The sequence below is a fragment of the Haliotis rubra genome, unplaced genomic scaffold (assembly GCF_003918875.1).
Source record: "Haliotis rubra isolate DU_JTF1 unplaced genomic scaffold, ASM391887v1 Scf1491, whole genome shotgun sequence".
Classification (NCBI taxonomy): domain Eukaryota; kingdom Metazoa; phylum Mollusca; class Gastropoda; order Lepetellida; family Haliotidae; genus Haliotis; species Haliotis rubra.
The window spans coordinates 40491-63344 of NW_025765438.1; the positions used below are offsets into that span (position 1 = coordinate 40491).

At 41.2% G+C, this 22854-nt stretch overlaps 2 protein-coding genes and 1 long non-coding RNA gene across 5 annotated transcripts; all 3 read left to right on the forward strand.

The window, feature by feature from the left end:
• The first annotated feature begins 4866 nt into the window (after positions 1 to 4866).
• Positions 4867 to 10870, forward strand: LOC124270028. Its single transcript, XR_006896659.1, has 4 exons — positions 4867 to 4945; positions 8772 to 8969; positions 9896 to 10039; positions 10408 to 10870. It is a non-coding gene; the product is annotated as an uncharacterized LOC124270028 (long non-coding RNA).
• A 283-nt stretch (positions 10871 to 11153) lies between these two features.
• Positions 11154 to 13797, forward strand: LOC124270033 (monocarboxylate transporter 9-like). Its single transcript, XM_046705053.1, has 3 exons — positions 11154 to 11517; positions 11853 to 11903; positions 13232 to 13797. Exons 1-3 carry the CDS (start codon positions 11154 to 11156, stop codon positions 13333 to 13335), a joined length of 519 nt encoding a protein of 172 aa, XP_046561009.1. The 3' UTR covers positions 13336 to 13797.
• A 243-nt stretch (positions 13798 to 14040) lies between these two features.
• Positions 14041 to 20970, forward strand: LOC124270034 (monocarboxylate transporter 14-like). Of its 3 annotated transcripts, none has more exons than XM_046705054.1 (6): positions 14041 to 14312; positions 16174 to 16370; positions 17336 to 17479; positions 18076 to 19170; positions 19502 to 19552; positions 20107 to 20970. In XM_046705054.1, the coding sequence occupies exons 2-6, from the start codon at positions 16175 to 16177 to the stop codon at positions 20232 to 20234; spliced, it is 1614 nt and encodes a 537-aa protein (XP_046561010.1). In that variant the 5' UTR covers positions 14041 to 14312; position 16174; the 3' UTR covers positions 20235 to 20970. The 3 variants fall into 3 exon arrangements, with proteins under 3 accessions (XP_046561010.1, XP_046561011.1, XP_046561012.1); XM_046705055.1 differs by lacking the exon at positions 14041 to 14312 and adding an exon at positions 14587 to 14605; XM_046705056.1 differs by lacking the exon at positions 14041 to 14312 and adding an exon at positions 14616 to 14691.
• Positions 20971 to 22854: the final 1884 nt, after the last annotated feature.

The window sequence follows — 22854 nt, forward strand, 5'->3', positions numbered from 1 at the left end:
CAACCACAGCCCCTAGTTCATTGAGAGTAGGCAACTTTGCAAGCGGGAAGAGATCAGTTATTGACGTCGCAAGAACAATGGGATGCAGCCGTCGTACAGTGTATGACTTGCGAGGTCGTCTACAACAAACTGGCACCACTTCTGATCGCCCAAGGTCGGGTCGTCCACGTGTGACGTCACGAGCAGAAGACCGTCAAATCGTCCTACGTCACCCACGTGACAGATTTCTGCCGGCTACACGAACCAGGGCTGAGATGTTTAGAGGTCGACTGTCCTCACAGACCATTCGAAATCGGTTGCGGGCTGCCAATCTCCATTCTCGACGTCCATATCGTGGGCCGATATTGACGCTGTTCGGATAGATTCGGGGGCGGCAGTTGCATGGTGTGGGGTGCTTTCTGTGGGAACAACCGTTCCCGACTTCTGGTCATCCGTGGAAACCTCACAGCTGCTGTTTACCGCGACCAGGTGCTCACCCCTGAACTCGTTCCTTTCATGGCGGCTCATGGCCCAGGTCTACAGTTCCAGCATGATAATGCTCGGCCGCATACCGCGATGTTGACACGAAATTTCCTTCAAAACGCTGGAATCAACGTCATGGACTGGCCATCGAGGTCCCCTGACCTTAATCCAATAGAGCACGTTTGGGATGCACTTGGGAGAAGGCTTCGTGGTCCTAGGAACAAACCTCAGAATTTGAAGGAACTTGGCGCTGTCTTGCAAGAGCAATGGCGCAGAATCCCCAACCACGTGTTCACAAGCATCAGGCAGTCGATGAGGAGACGGTGTTTGGCAGTGGTGAATGCTCGGAGCGGCCATACACGATATTGAACTAAGAAATTTCGCATATTTATTCTTGTGACTTGACATTCTGTATACCCATGTTTTGGAACGGCGGTATAGCCTAATGGAACTGATTATGGCACTGTCAGTGTATCGAGTACATCACACAGATCTCAGCAATGACATAATAACAATTTAAAATCTCTCCATCTCTTGTTCTTTTATAGTGCCCTGAAGAAAGAATGTGAAGTTCCTTTTTTTGACTCAGTATAGTTAAGCTTCAACTTGTAAGATTCGTTAACCCAATTTAATGAAGTTGGTTTCATCTTGTAAACAGCTGGGGCAAGAGTTATCGCCCTGTAGTTTAGTGGGTCCAACTTGTCAACCGTCGATGATTTTGGTATTGGATTGATAATACCCTCCGACCACATTCTTGGGATTTTAGCTGATCTGAAACATACATTAATTAGTTTGTGTAATAGTCCCACAGTTAATTCCCCTTTCAGCAGTTGTGTCGGTATCTCGTCCACGCCCGGTGCTTTCCCACTCTTTGCTTTCATAAGAGCTGACTTCATTTCTTCCAGACTGATCTCCTCATCTAACTCGGGCTGTGTCACGTCATCTTCAGACGCCAAGCCATCGTCCGTGACGTCATTTTTGTTTCCCGTTCCATTCAGAAGGAGTTCATAGTCTGAATACCATTCAAATGGCATGGGCCCTATACACACAACACGAATGTAATTAAAGCCTCACTTGACGCCGTGGTCCAGACGGTCATACCCCACTTTGCCGGACAGCTGATGTGATGATAACGGATTAAGAGTAACGGTCCGCTGGTTTGCCGGCTATAGTCTGTTTTCAGTGAGTAATTGTCACCTGTAGTCTCATTTGGGGACAGCAGAGTTTGGCAGCTGAGTTCGAACTCATTATTACTAAGCATCAATTTGTTTGGAGGAACTCGATTTCAGTAACTAATTTGACTGACTGAACACGAATTATATTAAATTGAGTGAACCTTATTCCAAGGGCTATTTCTGCCTGTATATAAACACGGTAGACATGATTCCGTAATTGCAAAATGGCAAACGCACAAGTTAACATTGAATTCATTCCGAATTCAAGAGGAGGTAGACACTTAATCTATCTTGGTGACAAGTTTAGGGTTAAGAGCACAAAAGGGATCTTGTCTCTAGCTGAAGTGTAGTGTGTTATACCGTTTGTTAGATCGAAACAGACTATAACTTAATCCCCTATTGTTATAGGGATTATCGCGCATCAGCGATTTTTATTCCGAACAAAAGCGTCCGGCAAAGTGGGAACGGTGTCGTCTCAGGACGCCGACCTTTCGATTTTCCACTAGTCTCAGGACGCCGACCTGCGGTTTCCTTTGAAGGTTAGGTTCTGATTAGGCTTAGTTAGCGTTGCGGATAATCTACTCTAGATGTTTTGATAAGGTGAACTCGTCGCACATGTCACTTCCAATTGATTGAAAAGTTTACAATAACACTTAGTAGAGTGCCAATATTGAACATTGTTCATATCTTTGGTAGAAATATCTATGGAATGGCCAAAGGATTCACATTCTATTTCGAAATGGCAAATGCACAGCTAGATCAGAGATTCATCCCTACAGCTCGCGGCAGTCGTTACTTGGTTGTTGGCGGGTTCATGTGCAGAGTCAGCAAGAGAAAACGAGACTGGATATCTTGGATATGTACTGCAAAAGACTGATGAAGACCGCTGCCGACAACTCGGAGACTACATGACCAACTTCTGGGTGGAGGGAGGTCTGCACACGACGCAATGGAACCACCACAACACAGATGGGCCAAGAACAAACAACCACCTAGAAGGGTGGCATTCACGCCTGAAGAAATACGTCGGCAAGGCTCATCCAAACATTTTCGAGATTGTGTCGTTCCTGTCTCGAGAACAGACCAACACCGAAAACAAGCTGGTTCAGTATGCTGCTGGCCAGAAGCGTCCGTCCAAGAAGAGGAAATACAGGGATTTGAGCGACGACTGGATGACATTTGTCACCGGCTTGAACAAGGAACACTGTCCGTGAGGCAGTTTGCTGATTCAGCACCCCACCTATTGCATTTAGGTTAAAATCTGTGAAAAATGTATGCTATATGAATTTACGATGTATTTATTAAAAATGCTAAAAACTGTCAACTGATAAAAATCTGTCATCTGTTGTCATCTTCTCATTAGGTGCGCTCTCATCCTCCTCTAACAACTCTTTGATCCTGCATTGTCCTCGAATCCATTATTAATTAGCAAAATGAAACTAGTCTCAGGACGTCGACCTTTATATTTCACTCTACCGTAAAGTTTGGTCGAAAGGTCGGCGTTATGAGCTTGAACCGTGGGAACCCGCCGTCCAGACTTGACGACATATTTTTTCACAAGATTAACCGGGAGAAACCTGAAATAATTAGTCAACATAAATGATTGATCAATCAATCAATCTTTACTCTCTTTAACCACCCACGGTGGTACAAGAGCATGGGATATATAGTATACATAAATTTAATTCCATTGTTGGAAGATCGTTGCATAATTTAAAGTTTTTAACTGCAAACATGAAAGATTTACTGTTTGACGTCATGCAACAGCTGTCACTCTGAAGTATATTGCATCACTTCTTTCCGCTTTGTTAGTTATCCAGTGCATTCCAAACGATTACGCCGCTTCCATATCCAACCATGCATGTCAACATTATGGCGTGGTCAGAGACCGAATAGAGATCCTGAGATCCATCCACGTGTTAACACTGACTTCTACGGAGCATCCAGATGATAACATAAAGGATGTACAATTATGGATGTTAAGCTGCATTAGGAGGGACACGACGAACCTACGGGAGGTCATTGCCATCAGGAGTGCCCAGCTATCAACCGTGACCAAGGTAAACACCTGAGTATCTACTGTCTCCTGTTGTTAAGCCCCCAGCATTGTCCTCAAATCGACACGGGTATCTCAATCATTCTTGGCTTGTTCCTGCAGGAGTCGAGGGTAGAATTGATCTTCAGCAAAGGCACGGCAGGTATTGACTAATGGCGTCGGGTGAACAGGCACTCCGACCTGATGTATGCATGTCCTGAAGGCATATGTTATTATTATCATTATTATAACATATTTATATAGCGCACATATCCACGCAACCTGTGCTTGCTCAAGGCGCTGATATTTTTTCCCTCGATTATTGGATGTCAATCTCAACGGCACATCGTATTATCGATCTCAACTCCTGGGGAGTACCAAGGCGCACCAAGTTAATGTGACTTTCTCATCCTAACGAGGTACCCATTCACAGATGGGTGGACTGGGACGATAGTCACAGTACTTTTGTCCAAGTTTACTGCACGTTGATGTACCCGCAACTAGGTTTTTTGCAAGTAATCATGTGGACACCATCTCGTCATATACCAACAGATTCCATTCCTAAATCGCAACAGATCCACATCTTAAAGATGGATTATATGTGGACATAGCTTTTGGCAGGTTTTTTTCTCTGATACAAAATCCAATACCATGCTCATTTTACGACGGAAGAGTGAGGGGTGTGGTATTACAGAGATTTGACGTGGGGTTGTTGTTTTACGCCGCACTCAGCAATATTCCTGCTATATGGCGGTGGTCTGTAAGTAATCAAGTCTGGACCCGACAATCCAGTGATCAACAGCATGACCATCGATCTACGCAACTGGTTACTATGCATAGGATACATACATCTATAGGAAGATTTGTTAAACAACGATTATGACAATCCGACATAGCGTCTCATTTCATATGTGAAATAGGTAAGGTATAACTGCAGTGTATAAGTACAGCCGTTCTCCAAATGAACGATAAAAATAAGTCAGAAAAATGTTCCTCTAGCAAGACAATTGAGACAGTTTCATATGTCGTCCCGAAGCATTTTGTTGTTGACGTGAATAATTTGGTCACACGACAGTGAGCTGGCTGAGTCACTAGTGCATTCATCTAAACACGAAGGGAAAGGAAATGCGGCTGACAGACGGGTCATAGTACAGAATACATTATACACAAGTATTGTACAACATCCGATGCTGTCGTTGATACACTATAGGCAGGGCAAACGACATGGGTTCGTTCATGTTTTACAACTGACCTTGGAAAAAGTTAATCACAGGTAAGTCATCATTAAAAAAGTCCAGATGATATGCAATTGTGGCCAGTTTAAGAAATCGAAAGAATACGTGGCAGACACGTATAACTGTGGATCGAATCCCACTTCTCTGTGATTCTGGTTTTAGTATTCCACCATCATAACACATTTCGTAGATTTCACCGAAGACATCAGTAAAACTGTCAAACGGAAGTACTGTTGAAGGCGCCGTTAAAGAAATTCGCTCACTCATACTCAGTATTCTCCCTTTCTCACTGAATATATCGCTTTGTTGATCTCGCGTGATCGTGTGCGTAATATCTGACTGCAATTATTCTATAACCAGCGCGCTGAACATACAGATGGCAAACGGAAATAATATGACCTCCTGTTATAGGGACTAATTCAGGACAGCCATCGTCCAAATATTTAAAATGTAAAAACTCAAGACATGTGAGACTTTATTGTAATTATTTATATGATGCTAGTCTGTATTCCATTGTATTCCGCATTGTACATTGACTTGTCAGGCAATTAATTACTGTATATGACATTTATAACCTTTATTGGTCATCCCCTTGGCCGTGTCTGCAATCACATCAACTGGTCAAGGAAGTGCTATTGTTTTTCTATCTGTCCATTGTTGAGTCGTCGCCTGTCCATTGTTGTCAAAACTGTATATATACTTAGTATGCCCACATCTATACTGTGAAGGAGTACGAGTCTGGTATTCCGACTGGCTATGTTGGGACGACCACAAGCAGGATAATGCCGCTCGTAGGAAACGTCCTGGGGTTGAGCAGGTACTCCGCTCACCACATTTATGTCCAGTGTATTTGTTTGTCATGTAACTAAAGAAGTTTGAACTCGACGTATTCCTTCGTCTTGTCAACGTATTGTACGTACACCTCAACTTAAACATGAGCTTATTCCCCAGTCGACGCATATACCACGCGTTGACACTCATTACTCGCATTGCTGGACCCCAAGTCTAATGTAGGATTAACCTACTATACGTGTTGTTCCTGTTCTGGATCAGGCCTGTACGGGTCATTCATTATTTGTGTTGGGTTCGGTGCGAGGTCTTTGCGAAAGAATGTCCTTTCGTTGACACGTTTTAAAAAGTATATATTTATCATGAATTAATAACTATTTTTACTCACGAAATGGCTGCAGTAATGCCGCTGTGACTATAAACTTTAACTCACTCACTTTGCTAAAGCCAAAATAGTTCATATCAGATAGCAAGGTTAAAAGTGAAGAGCAATTGAAAATGAGGAGTGTTTTATTTCATTTTGAAATATACTGTTCATGACGTCAATTTCAGAGATTTGAACATTCGCTAGCAGCTTGATGACGCCGAAATTTGTACGGTTACATTTTACGAGCGTTGTGAGTTGGCGAGACATTGCAATCTGGAACTGCTTCTTTGATGGGCATTTTAGAAGTTGAGTTGATGAAGCATAATGACGCCTCCACAGAATAAAAGAAGTTGTATATCCATAATAATTGTCATTATTCTTAATCTCGAACTGGAAACAAAATTCAGATAATTACTAACATTTATAATTTTGACACATTTTATCTTTATAAATATAACACACATGTTCATGAAATTTACTTGTCCCAATTTGGGATTACACTTTCTTAGTAAAGTACAAATTCTAGGACTTTTTGAGTTGAGCCCCATCCCATCTGGGATTCGAAATCACACCCTCAGAGTCAGGCACCTAATCACCAGCACACAAAGTCAGACGCCTAAGGTGTGAGTTCGAATCCCGGATGGGATGGGGCTCAACTCAACTCAACTCCAAAAAGTACTAGAATTTGTACTTTACTAAGAAAGTGTTATCCCAAATATAACATATGTTACATTTGACCTCTTTCTAAATGTCATTGTGTAATCGTCCCACATTTAAGCTATCTGTTTGTATTAATGTCGTCATCAACATTTAATCCTGAAACGTATTGTTCTAAAGTGTGTACACATTTAATTACATCCCTAAAGAACGTTTGATATCTCATACAATATACAAACTAATGTTATTTGTATTCTTGAGGCGTTTGGTTTTTTTTGCTTGATAAATACATTCCCTCCATTGTATATATTTTGAACGCGGTCAGGGTGTCCGAATACAATGTGTGTGTAAAGTGTGCTTATTATATACATCCTCAACCAGTACACAGAAGAGACTGGACTGTCGAAAATAAATAAATACGGAAGTTGTAAAAATATTTTAGACAGTTGTGCAAATTATTTTACTCACTTTTCAATTAAGGTCACTTGGTCATGGTCCTTAAATTAAATCAATTTAAGGAATACAGCTTGCTCTATTTCTTTTCTCATATGCTAAATTTAATACACACAGGAATTATTCTAGGCAGAAAACAAATAGAAAATCGACGGTGTCGTTGACCTAAATTTACAATCCTCGTACAGGGCTAACTGACGGGCTCTAACAGTAACGTGTCTGGAACCTGCCTCGTATTATGTGTATTGTCAGTGTGTTTCAACTAGATGGTGACATCTGCGACCTGCATCCAGCTGATGATACCTAACATTATCACGAGCGTTGAACTTACAAACAAAAGGCGACATTAAGCCATATTTGCACACCCACTTAAAGACCAGTGTAACAGCTATTCGCAAGCCTACATTGTCATTCTTTGCTTAACTCCACACAGTTTGCCATTCATTTAATGCACAGCTGGAGAGGTCCAGGCTGTTTTGAAACGTTTGAAGTTTCAGCCCTTGCGTGTGCTACCCGCAGTTCATTTTTTCATTCATTCATATTAACGGAACATGCTATTACAGTCCATGACAAAAAAGTGACTGCACGACTGTATGACAGTGTCACTGTGTTCAAGTGAGCTTGTGTTTGATGAGTGTGTGATACGGACCAAACTGTGTACCTCGATAATGTGCAAACATTACCTCGTACTTGGCAATATACATGATCACCTTTCACAGTGATAAGCGATTTGGGTGTATTCACCGAGACACGTAGCTGATCACCATCTGGGTCACTGATAAAGGTTAGTCTGTTTTATTCCACATTTAACTTGAGGACGACTAGGTGAACGTCGTTCTGTACGCCACACAGTTACAGGAAACATCGACAAGGGGATTTGCCAGGCAATTGTTTAAATGGCTCTGTCAGTGAGGAAGTGAGACTATCAAGTGTATGTGAGTGTTTTGAGCAGTTTTTATGTTGTGTCATGGTGTGTCTAAAACCCATTTACAAAGTTTGTTTGATCAAGTTACAGCATTCAAGACCCCAGTAAAGTTTTTAAATTGCTTTATGGTAGACAGGTGGAGGGCATATCAAATACCAGTGACACCAAAAGATGCAAAATAAATCCCCATTGGAATCATTGCCTTTTGTTCCATATTTTGAACACGACACTCAAAAGGTTTCTAAGCAGATTAGAGAGAGTGTGTATGTGTCGAGATAGTGGATGAAACTGAGTCAGTAAAGAGTCTACGGCAGATTGAAGACTGTGGCTACGTGGCGAGATAGTGGATGAAACTGAGTCAGTTTGGTTTATAAGACGGATTTGGGACAGTGTCTAAGTGTCGAGGTAATTGTTGAACCTGAGTAAGTGTAAAATGAACAGATCTGCTGGGTGAAAGGCAGCAGATGTGGGCGGGAAGTGTTTGATTCCGGGGTAAGCATGTATCCAGTAAAGGCGGGAAAATGTGAGAAAGAGTGGCTGACTGGCGGTAAATGAATGTGCCAGGTTCGTGAAACATTGGGAGTAAGTTATACTCCGTTTTGACGATCCATCCCAATAGGCAAACGTTGTTGTTGGGTGTGTCACTAATTTTATTTTTATTGTCGGTCGACAGAATGAAGACAACACACGACGTAGACCGTGGATATGCCTATGTCATTCTGCTGGCCTCGTACTGTGTGATGTTCATCTGTGGGGTGTTGGTGTACTCCACTGGGGTGATGAACACCGCAATCTTGAAAGAAGTTGACAGCGACCTCTCACGGACGTCATGGGTTGGCTCGACACTACTGGGGACCTTCACCTTCATTGGGTATGGTTAAGAGAATGTAACATACATGTTGCCAAATATACCGTTAGCTTGGCTTCTCGTACCTGTGAGGACCCGCCTAAGAATGATTGGTTTTCAGCAACCCATGTTTGCCGTAAGAGGTGATTAACCGGATCGGGTGGTCAGGTTCGGTGACTTGGTTGATGCATGCCATCGTATCCCAATTGCATTGATCGATATTTATGGCATCAATCACTTGATTCTCTGATTCAGAGTTTAATATTTATAGACCGCCGTCCCAGGGCCCATGCAGGAAGAAAATGCACTGTAAGTCACCATGGTCCCCAGTATGCTGGTCTACCTTCAGTTGTTGGCAATAGCCTGTTTTATATTGTATTGTCTTCTATAGTTAAAAGTTTTTAGTTTTTCATACTAGTTTTATATCTTCACCTGTGATGCTCTACTTATTTTACTGTCCTTCGTTGACAGGGTTTTATTATTTAACTATATTTATTACGGCTTTATTTCTTATTCTACTCCTCGTCACGATATGGCTGCAATATTGCCGATGTGACGTTAAATTTCACTTCCCTCACTCACTCACAGACCGCCGTCATATAGCTGAAATATCAAATGACAAACTGACATCCATGTACATAATTATTTTCAAAGTACAGATTCAGGATATTTGTCATTGGGGACTAACATTAATAGATTTGAGCCGCAGAATATGTTCTTTAAATAAATACACAGAGGCAACACATATACAAATAGGGTCAGATTAGTCTATTTTCAACAGTCTGAAGGACAATTATTTTTTAAACAATTCCTGGGACAATATATTTTTCGATGTAACAGGGTCACAATACCCTCCCACCCTGACTCAGTTCTTCACACAATGAATACACGTCCAAGCAGACACCAGGCATTCAGTGTGAAGGACATACACAACGTGAACCATTTTCCAGGTCCCCTGGCGGGTCTGATCACAAAGAAACTCGGCTGCAGGCTGTCCTGTTTCGGAGGAGGAATGCTAATTTTGCTGGGACTCGCTGCGGCATCGTTTGTTCATGACGTTACTGGACTCATCATTACATATGGAGTCATTGCAGGTGATCGTAGGAAGTACTAACCACCATAGCATGCATACTGATGTGTTAGAAATTCAGCTCCAAATATGTTGAACAATTACACGCTTTTTCAATGAAGCAACATTTCACTGGATAGGTCAATCCACAGAAAACAGCAGTGCATCAAATTGTAATAATCATTTTATGTGCATCATTATTTTGTCGATTTCAAGACAACTATTTCCCTACATGCTGATTACCCATTACTCTCAATGTGCGAGAAAGATTCCATAGCATGGAACAATATCAGGAAAAACAAGCCATTGAGATCTGATGTATTTGTTCATGTTGTATCCGTTCGCTCGTTAGTTCTTTCATTTGATCTTCATTTATTGTCCTGGATTTTTCAGGGTTTGGCGTTGGTCTGGGGCTGAATTCCGCTGGCGTAGCTCCTGGCCATTACTTTATCAAAAAACGAGGTCTGGCGTTTGGCGTGACTGTATCAGGTGCTGGTATGGGCATGTTTGCAGGAGGTCCTCTATGTCAGATACTGGTCGAGGAGTACGGTTTAAGTGGCTGTCTTCTCATCTTAGGCGCCATCGCCTCCAATATGTGTGTTGCAGCCTGCCTCCTCAGACCCGCACCAAGCACCAAGCAGGAGATTATCATAGAAACCAAACATGAAGCGGACACTGGCATATCAGAAACATTCTTCAACGAGTCAGCTATATCAAAGCAAAAAAATGCGTGTTGATAGTGTCGACAGTGTTGATAGTGTCGCATCTGTAATAAAACCATTGATGTTGGACAATTGTAGTAATAGTGGTGGTGCAGTTCAACATTCCACGAACTATCGGGAAAAACAAATCAGAGTTGGACATAATGTAAAATGTGTTACATCGGAATGAGCTGTTCACTTCAAGTAATGAGGATGAAGGCTTCCTTGACCAGCGTAACCACATGGGCATGGAATCCAAAGAATATCGTTCACACAATAGTTCGGTTTATGAGGAAAAATCACCTGATCCTTTCCGAAATTGCCTCAAACGGATTAGAAGAATAACTATACTAAACAAATATGGTTTCATGAGCTATTGTGTCAGTTATCTGTTCTGGGCACTCGGGGAAGGAGCATGTCTGTTCCACCTTCCCAACTATGCCGAACATAAAGGCAGTACAGAAACTCAAGCAGCTAGTCTTTTACGGTCATGGAGTGACAAGTCTTAGTTCAAGACTCCTGACAGGGTTTGCAGGAAATGATGTCTCGGTGGATTACATGACACTTCACATGGGACTTCTGGGAATCTCTGGACTCCTAACACTGTGTTTTCCACTTTTCTCAAACTCCTACGTTCTTCAGATGACATTTAGTGCTGCATATGGGATGTATAGTGGCGGCCCTAACTCTCTTGTCAGCCCAATAACGATAGAGCTTGTGGGTTTGAAGCATTTAGCTGTTGGAGTAGGGATCGAAAACTTCTTTTGTGGAATTGGTTTCTTCGCTGGCCCTCCTATTGCAAGTTGGTATACCGTTAAATTTCTCGCTAATTGTATGTTTTATGAATTCTTGATAATTCTTTGCAATAATTCTTGCAAAGAAGAGTACTCTAAATATTGAGAAATGTCTTTAATTGAACCTATATATTTCGAATGTTAAATTTCACTTTGAATATGTTTTCAATTTGTTACTCAAGGTAGGAAAATGAACGGCAGTCATAAACGAGTAATGATAACGTGGGACTTCCTCTGAAAAATAGCTGATCGGTTACCAGAGGATATGTTCTTATTAACGCATTTTTCCAAAATGAATAACCATTTCGATTGGCACTATCTTCGAATAAATTCTGTATTTCAGGTTTCATATATTCAGCGACAAGGTGTTACGACTTCACGTTCGTATTTGCAGGTGAGATCAATACACTAAAGACATAAAGTTCTTTCCAAACAGTTTTTAAAATCTATTAAGAAAACAAGGAATTTATAATACTATGTTTAGAAAGCTTCGAGAGATGATATTCCCAGGCTTCACAATATCTGGAACGTTGTCCTTCAGTTTAGGGAGGTGTTGAAAGTTTGGGAGAATTGAAAGCTGTTGGCAGCAGTTTATGGTACTTTTGGAAATTTAGTGAATAACAGTCCTCCCTTGTTAGTTCATGTACGTGCAGATCACAACTTACATGTACATCATATCCTGGAACCAAATAGCTTCCACGAAAACGAGGTAGGTCTGTCAAAGTTCAGTCTTCCTTTGTCCACTTCATTAAACACATACAAATCAAGATCCTGACATCCAGCACCCCATGCTTGTCGTAAGAGCGGATTTACGGGAGCGGGTGATCAGAATCGCTGGATCATAGTATCCCATCTGCGTATATAGATGCTCATGGTGTCAATCACTGGTCCAGACTCGATTATTTACAGAATATTGATCTTCAGTAACCCATGCTTGTCGTAAGAGGCGACGGACGGGATCGGGTGGTCAGGCTTGCTGACTTGGTTGACACATGTCATCGGTTTCCAATTGCGCAGATCGATGCTTATGCTGTTGATCACTCGATGGTCTGGTCCAGACTTGGTTATTTACAGACCGCCGTCATAAAGCTGGAATATTGCTGTGTGGGCGTATAACTAAACTCACTAACTCACTATTTACAGACCGCCGCCATAAAGCTGGAATATTGTTGTTGTTGTCCCTTGTTCATTCATTTGCCAGTAAATGGTGCTGTTTGTTCCAGCCTATTTGTAGTTCATGCGGCAGCTATCTTGCGGCGTCTGAACAAGTAGTTAGATATGCTATATTTGAGCTTAACTTGGATGGGCTAATTTTAATTTGGTAGACTCATTATCTATTCATGAAGAAGCTAAGTGTCTGTTGAAATACATTTATTAAAAAGCATCGTGACAATTCCAATATATATACTGTTTCGTGTGAGTCTCATGGTTTGGAATATGTTAACGTATGGCCTGTTAATTTGCACAAAGATAATTACACTTAATATATTATGACAGTGTTTGGAGATTTTCTTTTCACTATAACATGGTATTCAAGATCTTAAAATTGTTATTAACTGTTCGTGCGACATGAATAATGTTTTTCACACAAATCACTTCCTTGAACTGCCAACCAAACAGCTATGATTATTCAAACGCATTTTAGGGCAATGAAATGGTAGGTATTTTATGTATCATTTTCAACTTGATTATACATGTACAAAGCTGACTGTTGTTTTTTAGGATTACTTCTGCTACTTGCGGCATTCTTTGGTGCCCTTGTGGCAATATTTGGGAAGCACAGGCAACAGATGCAAGGTGTTCAGGCACCACATGAAGTAAAATAGGCTGTGGATGTGTCTTTGAAAGGATTGACAAGGATTGCCACAACATATGAGCTGACGTTCAAGGAAGTGACAGTCGAGAGGCTGCTCCTCCATGACAACCCCTACTACCAATGCCTTTACCTAGCAAGGACACCGTAGGTCGAAATGTATGACATGATTAACAGTTAACAATTCAATTTATAAAACAATTATGAAATGACCTCAAATCACGTTGTTTCTTTTCTCTACAAAAGAAATCAGATAAGGAATACAAAAGAAATATTACTCTTTAGCGTAAGAATTGTTTGTATGTTGTTCCAAAATACGTAGTGGTAGTCCATACACAATCCTATGTTATACGTTAAGAGTGTTTCCTTTGTTCGAGTCACCTCTCACAAACACGATCTCTGAAGCTGGAGAGAGCGCATAGCGGGAATATTGATGATTAAACAATGAAAAGAAAGAAACGATTCTGTGTGTCAATTGTTTCCTTTGTTCCATTCACCTCTCACAGGCACGATCACTGGACTGAGCGGGGTACACCAGATATGGGTTTCACACATTGTATCCATGTAGGGAATCGAACCCGGGTCTTAAACGAGACAAGCGAACGCTGTAACCATCGGGCTACCCTACCGACCATGGAACCTGGAATAAAGGGCATTGAAGCGTAAACATATCCACGTCAATGTCTAATAATACCAAGTCTCGATTTACCGATGACGCCAGTCATTTGTTTGCAATGAATGCCATACATACAGTAGAGGTGTAGTTAGTTTATTAAACCGACACTTGGGCTCGTGAATACTTATGGATAAATCATAATACATGTGAAGACTTGCCAGAAGTCCAGAATACCGAGGCGGCGAGGATAAATCGGGTGGATACCCAGTCGGCGAGGATAAATCGGGTGGAAGTCTTAGCTGTGTCACATGGAATGTGTAGGACTGGCGTGTTCACAACGTCATGGTTGAAAGACAAGTGGGTCACTGCTAAAGGTTGGTCTATACTTTTAGCTTCACATTTCACACGATGAAGATGTTTGTTGAATCGCAAGATTTAGTTATGATATTCGAATGTACACACGATTTGTTTGTTGTTATCTGAAACAGAGATGTGGTGTTCAAATGGATGACTACATAAATAACATGGAATCACCCAAGGGGATCCACAAGGTGTAGTGTATTGAGTAGCAGGCGTGTGTTCGTCGACAAGACAGCGGCTGACTATCTGTGAAGGGACGTTATTGTTGAATGTCAATGTGCACGGGGAGAACGAGATTGAATCGGAGGTGAGTCAGTTTCCAATGCAGGTGAATAGTGGGTAGGGGGCGAGACGGCAGCTGCTACTGAGAAGGGACCTACGTCAGGTGGCAAAGTTCGTACTTTTTCAGTGTAGTGACTTCTTTGAGAGGCATTTAGAAGTAGGAGTACAAGGAAGTATTAGATGTACGGTAGCATAACCTCATTGCAATAGGTGGGACGTTTTGGTGTTGGTTCTGACACCGTTACCAAGCAGAAAACTTCGTTCATATTGTAATAAGGATGTTCTATGTGCATATATGTTATTTTTTTATTTTATGATTGTAGGATATTTATAAAGCGCACATATCCAGGCAACTAGTGCATGCTCAAGGCGCTGGTATTTTTCCCTCGATCATTGGATGTCAGTCTCAACGGCACATCGTATTATCCGTCCCTGCATCATAGTGGTTGAGTCTCTGTAAACAGAGGTCTCAGGCTGGGGGATTATAGCATCTACCTGGCGGGATAGTGTCTGACTCTGAATGTGTATGTGTCGACAATAGTGAAATATAGTGTGTATGGCGACATGGTTTATGAATCTCAATAATCGTATTGGCGAGATAGAACGCAGTGGATTTAGGTGAAATAGACTTTGTTATTGTCTTCGAATATATCGAGAGTGTACGGAAGCACATTAATACCACTGTATATCGACATATACATCCACTTACATCTACGTGAACGGTACTAACATCTACTTAGGAGATACTTTTATCCACGGGGAAAATACTGCATCTGGGTAGATGATACTTTCAACTATGTACACGATATTTCTCTATACATAAATTATACTTACATGTACTTAGATCAATTTATTCGGGCTCGGCTTTTTTTCACCATAACGCTGATACTTTGAAACGATTATAATTGTAAAAATAAAATACAGAAAAGGCCAAATGAAAACCATGAAAGTCTCTCTCCCTCACATGCACACATACGCACGCATACACACACACACACACACACACACACACATATTTGAAAAATCTATATCTAACGCATGCTTAAACTATACCCAACTAGAATCGTAAGTCTCAGTAACGTCACCATTATAATGTCATATATTAAGGACATGAAAGTATCTTCTCCGAAGAAGAGAGTATCTTTCACACAAAGGAAATAATCTTCAAGATAGATAAAAGTATCGTCTACGTATGTACTATCTTCTATTTTGAATAACGCTTGGACATGCATCTCCTTTAATTAGTGACTCTATAGGATTATCCAAAGGAGAATTGTCGTTTTTAGTATCTCGTATGTAGGAGGCAATGGTGGTCACATTTCACATGATAAATAATGTAGAAAAACACGGTGAAGAACATGAATGACAGGTTTTACAATGACCACGTACCAATCTGGTGTCTGTTGTTTGGGCAGGCTGTGTATACCTTTTGCAATTTAGTATATTTTAGTTCACAAGTGTTCTTCCCACATATACGTCTAGTGTTTACTGCGTGGACAGAAGGGCGTGATAGCATGGTATTTTAAACTATCAAACTAAAATGCAGTTGTGTATGCAAACGTCATGAAATGTTTCCCCGCTTTCACGTGTCAGAATGAAGCCAACACATGATGTAGACCGTGGATATGCCTGGGTCGTTCTGTTCGCCTCATTCTGTGCGATGTTCATCTGTGGGATGATGGTGTATTCGACTGGGGTCATCAATACCGCCATCTTGGAGGAAGTTGACAGCGACCTCTCGCGGACGTCATGGGTTGGCTCGACAATGCTAGGGACCTTCACCTTCATGGGTATGATTAATAAGATACTTTTAAAATACACTGTAGGTCTAGCTTCCTTGTGGACCTAAATGCATTTTATACAAGGTCATCTCCGGCCGCTGTAGGTTCTTAAAGATAGTTAGTTTGATGAAACAAAATGATTCGAATTAACTTCTTCTAGTTCGCTAGTCACGACGAGTAAGTGAGTGAGTGAGTGAGTTTTAGTTTTACGCCGCTGTAAGCATTATTCCAGCAATATCAGGGCGGCGGGGGACACCAGAAATGGGCTTTACACATTTTACCCATGTGGGGAATCGAACTCGGGTCTTCGGCGTGAAGAGCGAACGCTTTAACCACTAGGCTACCCAACCGCCCCCTAGTCACGACGAAGGCCCGGGTTGATTCCCTACATGGATACAATGTGCGGATCCCATTTCTGGTGTCCACGCAGTGATAATGCTGTAATATTGCTAAAAGCGGCGTAAAACTAAACTCACCGACTCACTCACTAAGTACTGTTGATGTGTCTTTGAATTCGTCACCCACTCCATTTTACATGGAATGCATTTTATTAACTCTTTTTTTTCAGATACGCTGATCTTATCCCGCCTTTATCATTAAGAAATCATTTTCGACATTTTCGTTGAAAGTTTACTTATATTCGCAATTAATTTCCGATTACAACTGTAACTCCATAATCACAATTCTCCTTGCTTCAGTATTTCTTTGGCTTATGTGAGTAAGCACTCTTTGTTTCTTTGTTGTTAAACGCCTCTCATCACTGGCTAATCAAGATAGTATAATCAAAATAACCAAGTCTGGAACAAACAATCTAGTGATTGACATTATAAGCATCGATGTTCGGAGTTGGTATACGATGACATCTATCAACCATATCAGCGAGCCTGACCACTTCTTACGCAACGGGGTGAAAACGAACCAAGAGAAAAAACATTCAAACAAAAACCAAGCATTCACTGTGAACTATTCTCCAGGTCCTTTGGCGGGTCTGATCACCAAGAAACTGGGCTACAGGTTAGCCTGTTTCGGGGGAGGAGTACTCATCCTGATGGGACTCGCTGCAGCATCCTTTGTTCATGACGTCACCGGACTCATCATAACATACGGAGTTATTGGAGGTGATCACGAGATGTATAGTCAATAATAAATTTCTTGGAAAGCAAGTTGACGCTTCAGTAATCCTGGTGCTAAAAGTACGTTGAAGGGTCACAGATTGTTACACAACAAGCTTGGGCATAGGTATACAAAGAAGAACGGTTCCATCGTCTTAAGTACAGTAGCACTACTTATTACCATACTAAATTAATTTAGTACATTTTAGACAACAACATTTGACATATGTATAGGTAATCGATGTATCGTTTTGTAATTATCCAATAATTTAACTATGTGCTAAAGAATTTAATTAAAATGCCAGAAAAACTACACAAAAAGAACAAGCTACTGTTCTACCTCAATCTGTATATATTCGGTTGTTAGTTGACTCGTTCATTCCGTCTGTTCGTAATTCATTGTCCTTTATATTGTCGATTTCAAGACAACTATTTCCCTACATGCTGATTACCCATTACTCTCAATGAGCGAGAAAGATTCCATAGCATGGAACAATATCAAGAAAAACAAGCCACTGAGATCTGATGTATTTGTTCATGTTGTATTCGTTCGCTCGTTAGTTCTTTCATTTGATCTTCATTTATTGTCCTGGATTTTTCAGGGTTTGGCGTTGGACTAGGGCTGAATTCCTCGGGTGTAGCTCCTGGCCATTATTTTGTCAAAAAACGAAGTCTGGCGTTTGGTGTGACTGTATCAGGTGCTGGTATGGGCATGTGTACTGGAGGTCCTCTATGTCAGATGCTGATCCAGGAGTACAGACTCAGTGGCTGTCTTCTTATCTTGGGCGCTATCGCCTCCAATATGTGTGTTGCAGCCTGCCTCCTGAGACCCGTCCCAAGCACCAGAAAGAAAATGACAGATGACACCAACCATCAAGCGGGCACAGGCATTTCAGAAACATCTTTCAAAGATACAGCAATATCAAGAGAAGAATGTTTTGTCGACAGTGTAGAATTCATATCTGCAGTAGAACCACTGGTGACTGACAATTGTAGTGGTGGGACTGCACAACATTCCATGAATCATCAGGAAAACCACATTAAATCGAAACATAAAGGTAACACGTTAGAAGGGAAGTTTCTCCCTTTGACATCCACTGATGACGAAGAATGCTTCATAGGTGCATCCAACAATTCTGGTAAGATGACCAAAGACAATAACACACACTGTAGTTCATGTTACGAGAAAGGATCGCCGAACCCTTTCAGAAATTGCCTCAAACGCATAAGGAGAATAACTATACTAAACAAATATGGATTCATCAGCTACTGTCTTAGTTTTCTGTTCTGGGCACTCGGGGAAGGAGCATGTCTGTTCCACCTTCCCAACTATGCCGAACATAAAGGCAGTACAGAAACTCAAGCAGCTAGTCTGTTCACGGTCATGGGGGTGGGAAGTGTCATTTCTAGGCTCCTGACAGGGTTTGCTGGAAGTGATGCCTCGGTGGATTATGTGACACTTCACATGGGACTTTTGGGAATGTCTGGACTCCTAACACTGTGTTTTCCTCTTTACTCAAACACCTACGTTCTTCAGATGACATTTAGTGCTGCATATGGGCTGTATAGTGGTGGTCTTAACACTCTTATCTGCCCAATAACCATAGAACTAATGGGCTTGAAGCATTTAGCTATTGGATCGGGCATCGGGAACTTCTTTCGTGGAATTGGTTTCTTCGCTGGCCCTCCTCTTTCAAGTTAGTATTTTCCTTTCATATAATTTTGACCTTTCTCGTCATATTATATTTTATTTGAAAAAATCAAATGGAAATGAATACGCATTTTTTTGCAACCATTAAGAGACCTCTGAAAACAGAATATGATTCTTTTTATTTGATTTTATCTTGTGACACTCAGAGAACACGTGGCAGTCGTGAAAGCACAAGTCTAAGTGGATGATTCAGGTTGACCTAAACCAGGTGGATATTGTATCATAAACGCTGATTAGCTGCTGTTATCTGATAACCTATGTTACGAATGGCCATTTTGCCCATTTGCATTAACTTTTGGAAAACTTCTCCATTTCAGGTTTCATATATTCAGCGACAAGGCGTTATGACTTTACGTTCGTATTTGCAGGTAAATTCAATAAATCACTTAGAACACTGAGAAAAATAACGTAATTTCCAAAATATATTTAAAATATGTGATTCAAAATAAAGTATTTCGATGATTGAAAACCTGATACTTCTAAGCTTTTAATGTATGGCAACACCCGATAGTATTCCCAGACTTAACATGCTGCCATTAACAATAGAAAAGGAAATAATTAAAATCTATGATGTACATATTTGATCGTAGCAAGTACATATCTTAAAACAATGTATCGTTGTGCCCGATGGTTGCAAATACTCATACAACATACTTACGATTTGAATTTAAAATGAGCATTAAAATCATAAGCAATGCTTTTTTTCATGTGTATATAAACATTTGTGTTAGTTTCTCGGAATCGTTTTGGTTGGTTTGTAGAATCCTGGCATTGATTATGCATGCAATCTGAATGCGGAACTGCAGCCACGTCACATAGTGCCAAACCAAATAACTAACAAACCTAGAAGTGATAATGATTCAAAAATGGTTTCTCTTGACCACTTGATTGGAAACGTACAAAGCTGTTTTTGGTTTTGCAGGAACTATTCTCCTGCTTGGGGCATTCTTTGGTGCCTTGGTGGGAATCTTTGGGAAACCATCGCAACAGATGCAAAATATTGACAAGTCTGAGGAAGTTCAAGAGGCTATTGAAGAGTCTCCAAAGTGATAGGATGGGTGATATCCACAGCAAGTCTGAGTTGACGTTCAAAGAGCTCCGCTCCACAAGGTGGCTGCCAATGCAGCAATGACACCAATGCTACCTCATCAGTTGCCTTGCCAATACATGATCGGTCGAAATGTGCGACAGAAAGAATAGTTAACGCATCTTCATGATACAATTATGGAATATTCAAAAACAACATTTTTGTTTGTTTGTATTTTTTCTCTTCAGGAGAATTCAGAAATGGAATAACATATGAAATATCTATGACTATTTGCTTTGTTAACATCACAGTGTAACTAATTCATATCGAGAGCTTTTCTGTTTTACCACAATATTGCCATGGCCTGCTGGTTTAACAACAGATATAACCGGTGAAGATCCGGGTACAAAGTAGAATTGAACAAAACATGCTTGTCGTAAGTGGATCGCTGGCTTGTTTGACACATGTCATCGTATCCCAGTTACGTAGATCGATGTTCATGCTATTGGTCACTGGGTTGTCTGGTCCAGACTCGATTATCAACAGACCGCCGTCATGGTGGGAATATTTCTGATAAACAAAACGACAGATATGTAGTCCGTTTGAGTCAAAATCTCCCCCAATGAATTGCACTCTAACTCAAAAACAAAGAATCGTAAATTACCCAAACCAACGGAAAGGTAAATAGGAAATACACACCAATCCTGCAGAATTGTGTCATAAATTTTGTCTACAAAATAGAAAAGTCGTTTAACAAGCTATCATTGTTTTCATTTGCTTTATCACGATTTGTGACAAGGATGTAGCGACAGCTCAGGTGACAGCCATTTAAGCGTGAGACACGTGCAAATTTGTCACGTGACTGTTTATCCTACTGATTGAGCGATTGATTCATCTCACACAAGTTCACTTGTGATGCTACGTTACTCAAACGGATCGTACCTTTGAATACACTTCAGAACGTTGTCCAATGTGACAATGCGATCTAACATCCGATGGCTTCTTCAAAAATGAAATTAAGACTGGTAGCCTAGTGTGCATACTTTGTGTAGCCCCCTGACATAAGGTAACTGGAGCTGCTCCGAAGGCCGAAAGCTGTACATGCACGTTATCATATAGAAAGTGATCTAATGCCACAAATGTTATAGTTGGGATTATACTTTCTCAGTAAAGTGATGATTCTATTACGTACAGGGATTCGCCTTCACACTCTCACCAGTAAGGCACCAATTAGTCACCACACAAATTCTGCGATCTTACCCACTCAGCCACCGTGCCTTCAAAAACAAAATATGAAAGCCCGGCAACTGGTAATCCAGTCCATGTACTTTGTATACCTGTATCTCGCTATATTCCAGAATAACCCACTTTGCTTCAATTCACCTTCCACAAAGCGAGGGGCGGTGGGGTAGCCTAGTGGTTAAAACGTTGGCTCGTCACGCCGAAGACCCGGGCTCGAATCCCCACATGGGTACAATGTGAGAAGCCCATTTCTGGTTTCCCTCGCCGTGATGTTGCTGGAATATTGCTAAAAACAGCGTAAAACCAAACTCAGTCAGTCAGTCCACAAAGCGATCGTAAGTCTAACCCGGCCGCCGTAGTGGTTGCATTGCTTCGTAATACAGGGACCAGATCGTCCACCGGTGTATCCTGTTTCCTTTTTTTAAGTATTTCCTTTGAGCAGGGGCTGTGGCTAGCCTAGTGCTCAAAGCGGTCGCTCGTCACGCCGAAGACCCGGGTTTAATTCCCCACATGGGTTCAGTGTGTGAAGTCCATTTCTGGTGTTCCCCGCCGTGATGTTGCCAAAATATTGCTAAAAGCTGCTAAAAAAGTCACCCACTCATAAAATAAAAGTATATATTGTCCAGGCAAGACATTTCCTCCTGAAAGTTAATGGATTAGTACAATTAAGTTGATAATATATCTGAGGAGAATAGTATGAATGTACTCATTCGCGCTACATCAAAATTAACATGAAATTGGGCGTTGCATTTCGGTGAGCGTGTCCTGCCTCCAGAGTAACACAAAGGCATGTGAATTGTCCACCAGAAAAACACACGGGAATATATGATAAAAATCAAAGAAATGCAACGGCCATACATTTGGTCACTGAGCTATGTCAAATTTGGTAATGTGTTCCACATGTCTCCTCTGAAACATTTCAACCTTGTGGAATCACCCGCCAACATCCCTCAAAAACGATAGCTGCAAACCGTTCCTTCCTTCAAATAAAAATAATCTAAAGACTTATCTCTTTCAAAAGACTTTTCTCTTACATTCACCTTGTCTGAGCAGCGCACACAGCATGCTACTTTGTGAACAGATGTGCTGTAATAATGCACATATTATTATAATATGCAAGGGCATACGATAACTGCCATACTGCTCAGTTCACTGAACATGCGAACTGAAAGGCTGCCGATGTGAATGAACGTGTCGATCTCGCGCGACGTGCCAAGTCCCGAACGACAACAATCACAATAGCCACTACGCTGAGGACAGAGACACGCACATAAATCAACCTGACCTACTTTCCCGCTACGACAAACTCACAGTAAGGTCAGGTTAACCTATAGCATAGTTTGTTCCCGTTCACAAAGACGCATACTGCATTGGTTATATTCAGTTGCTTGTTCAGTGAAG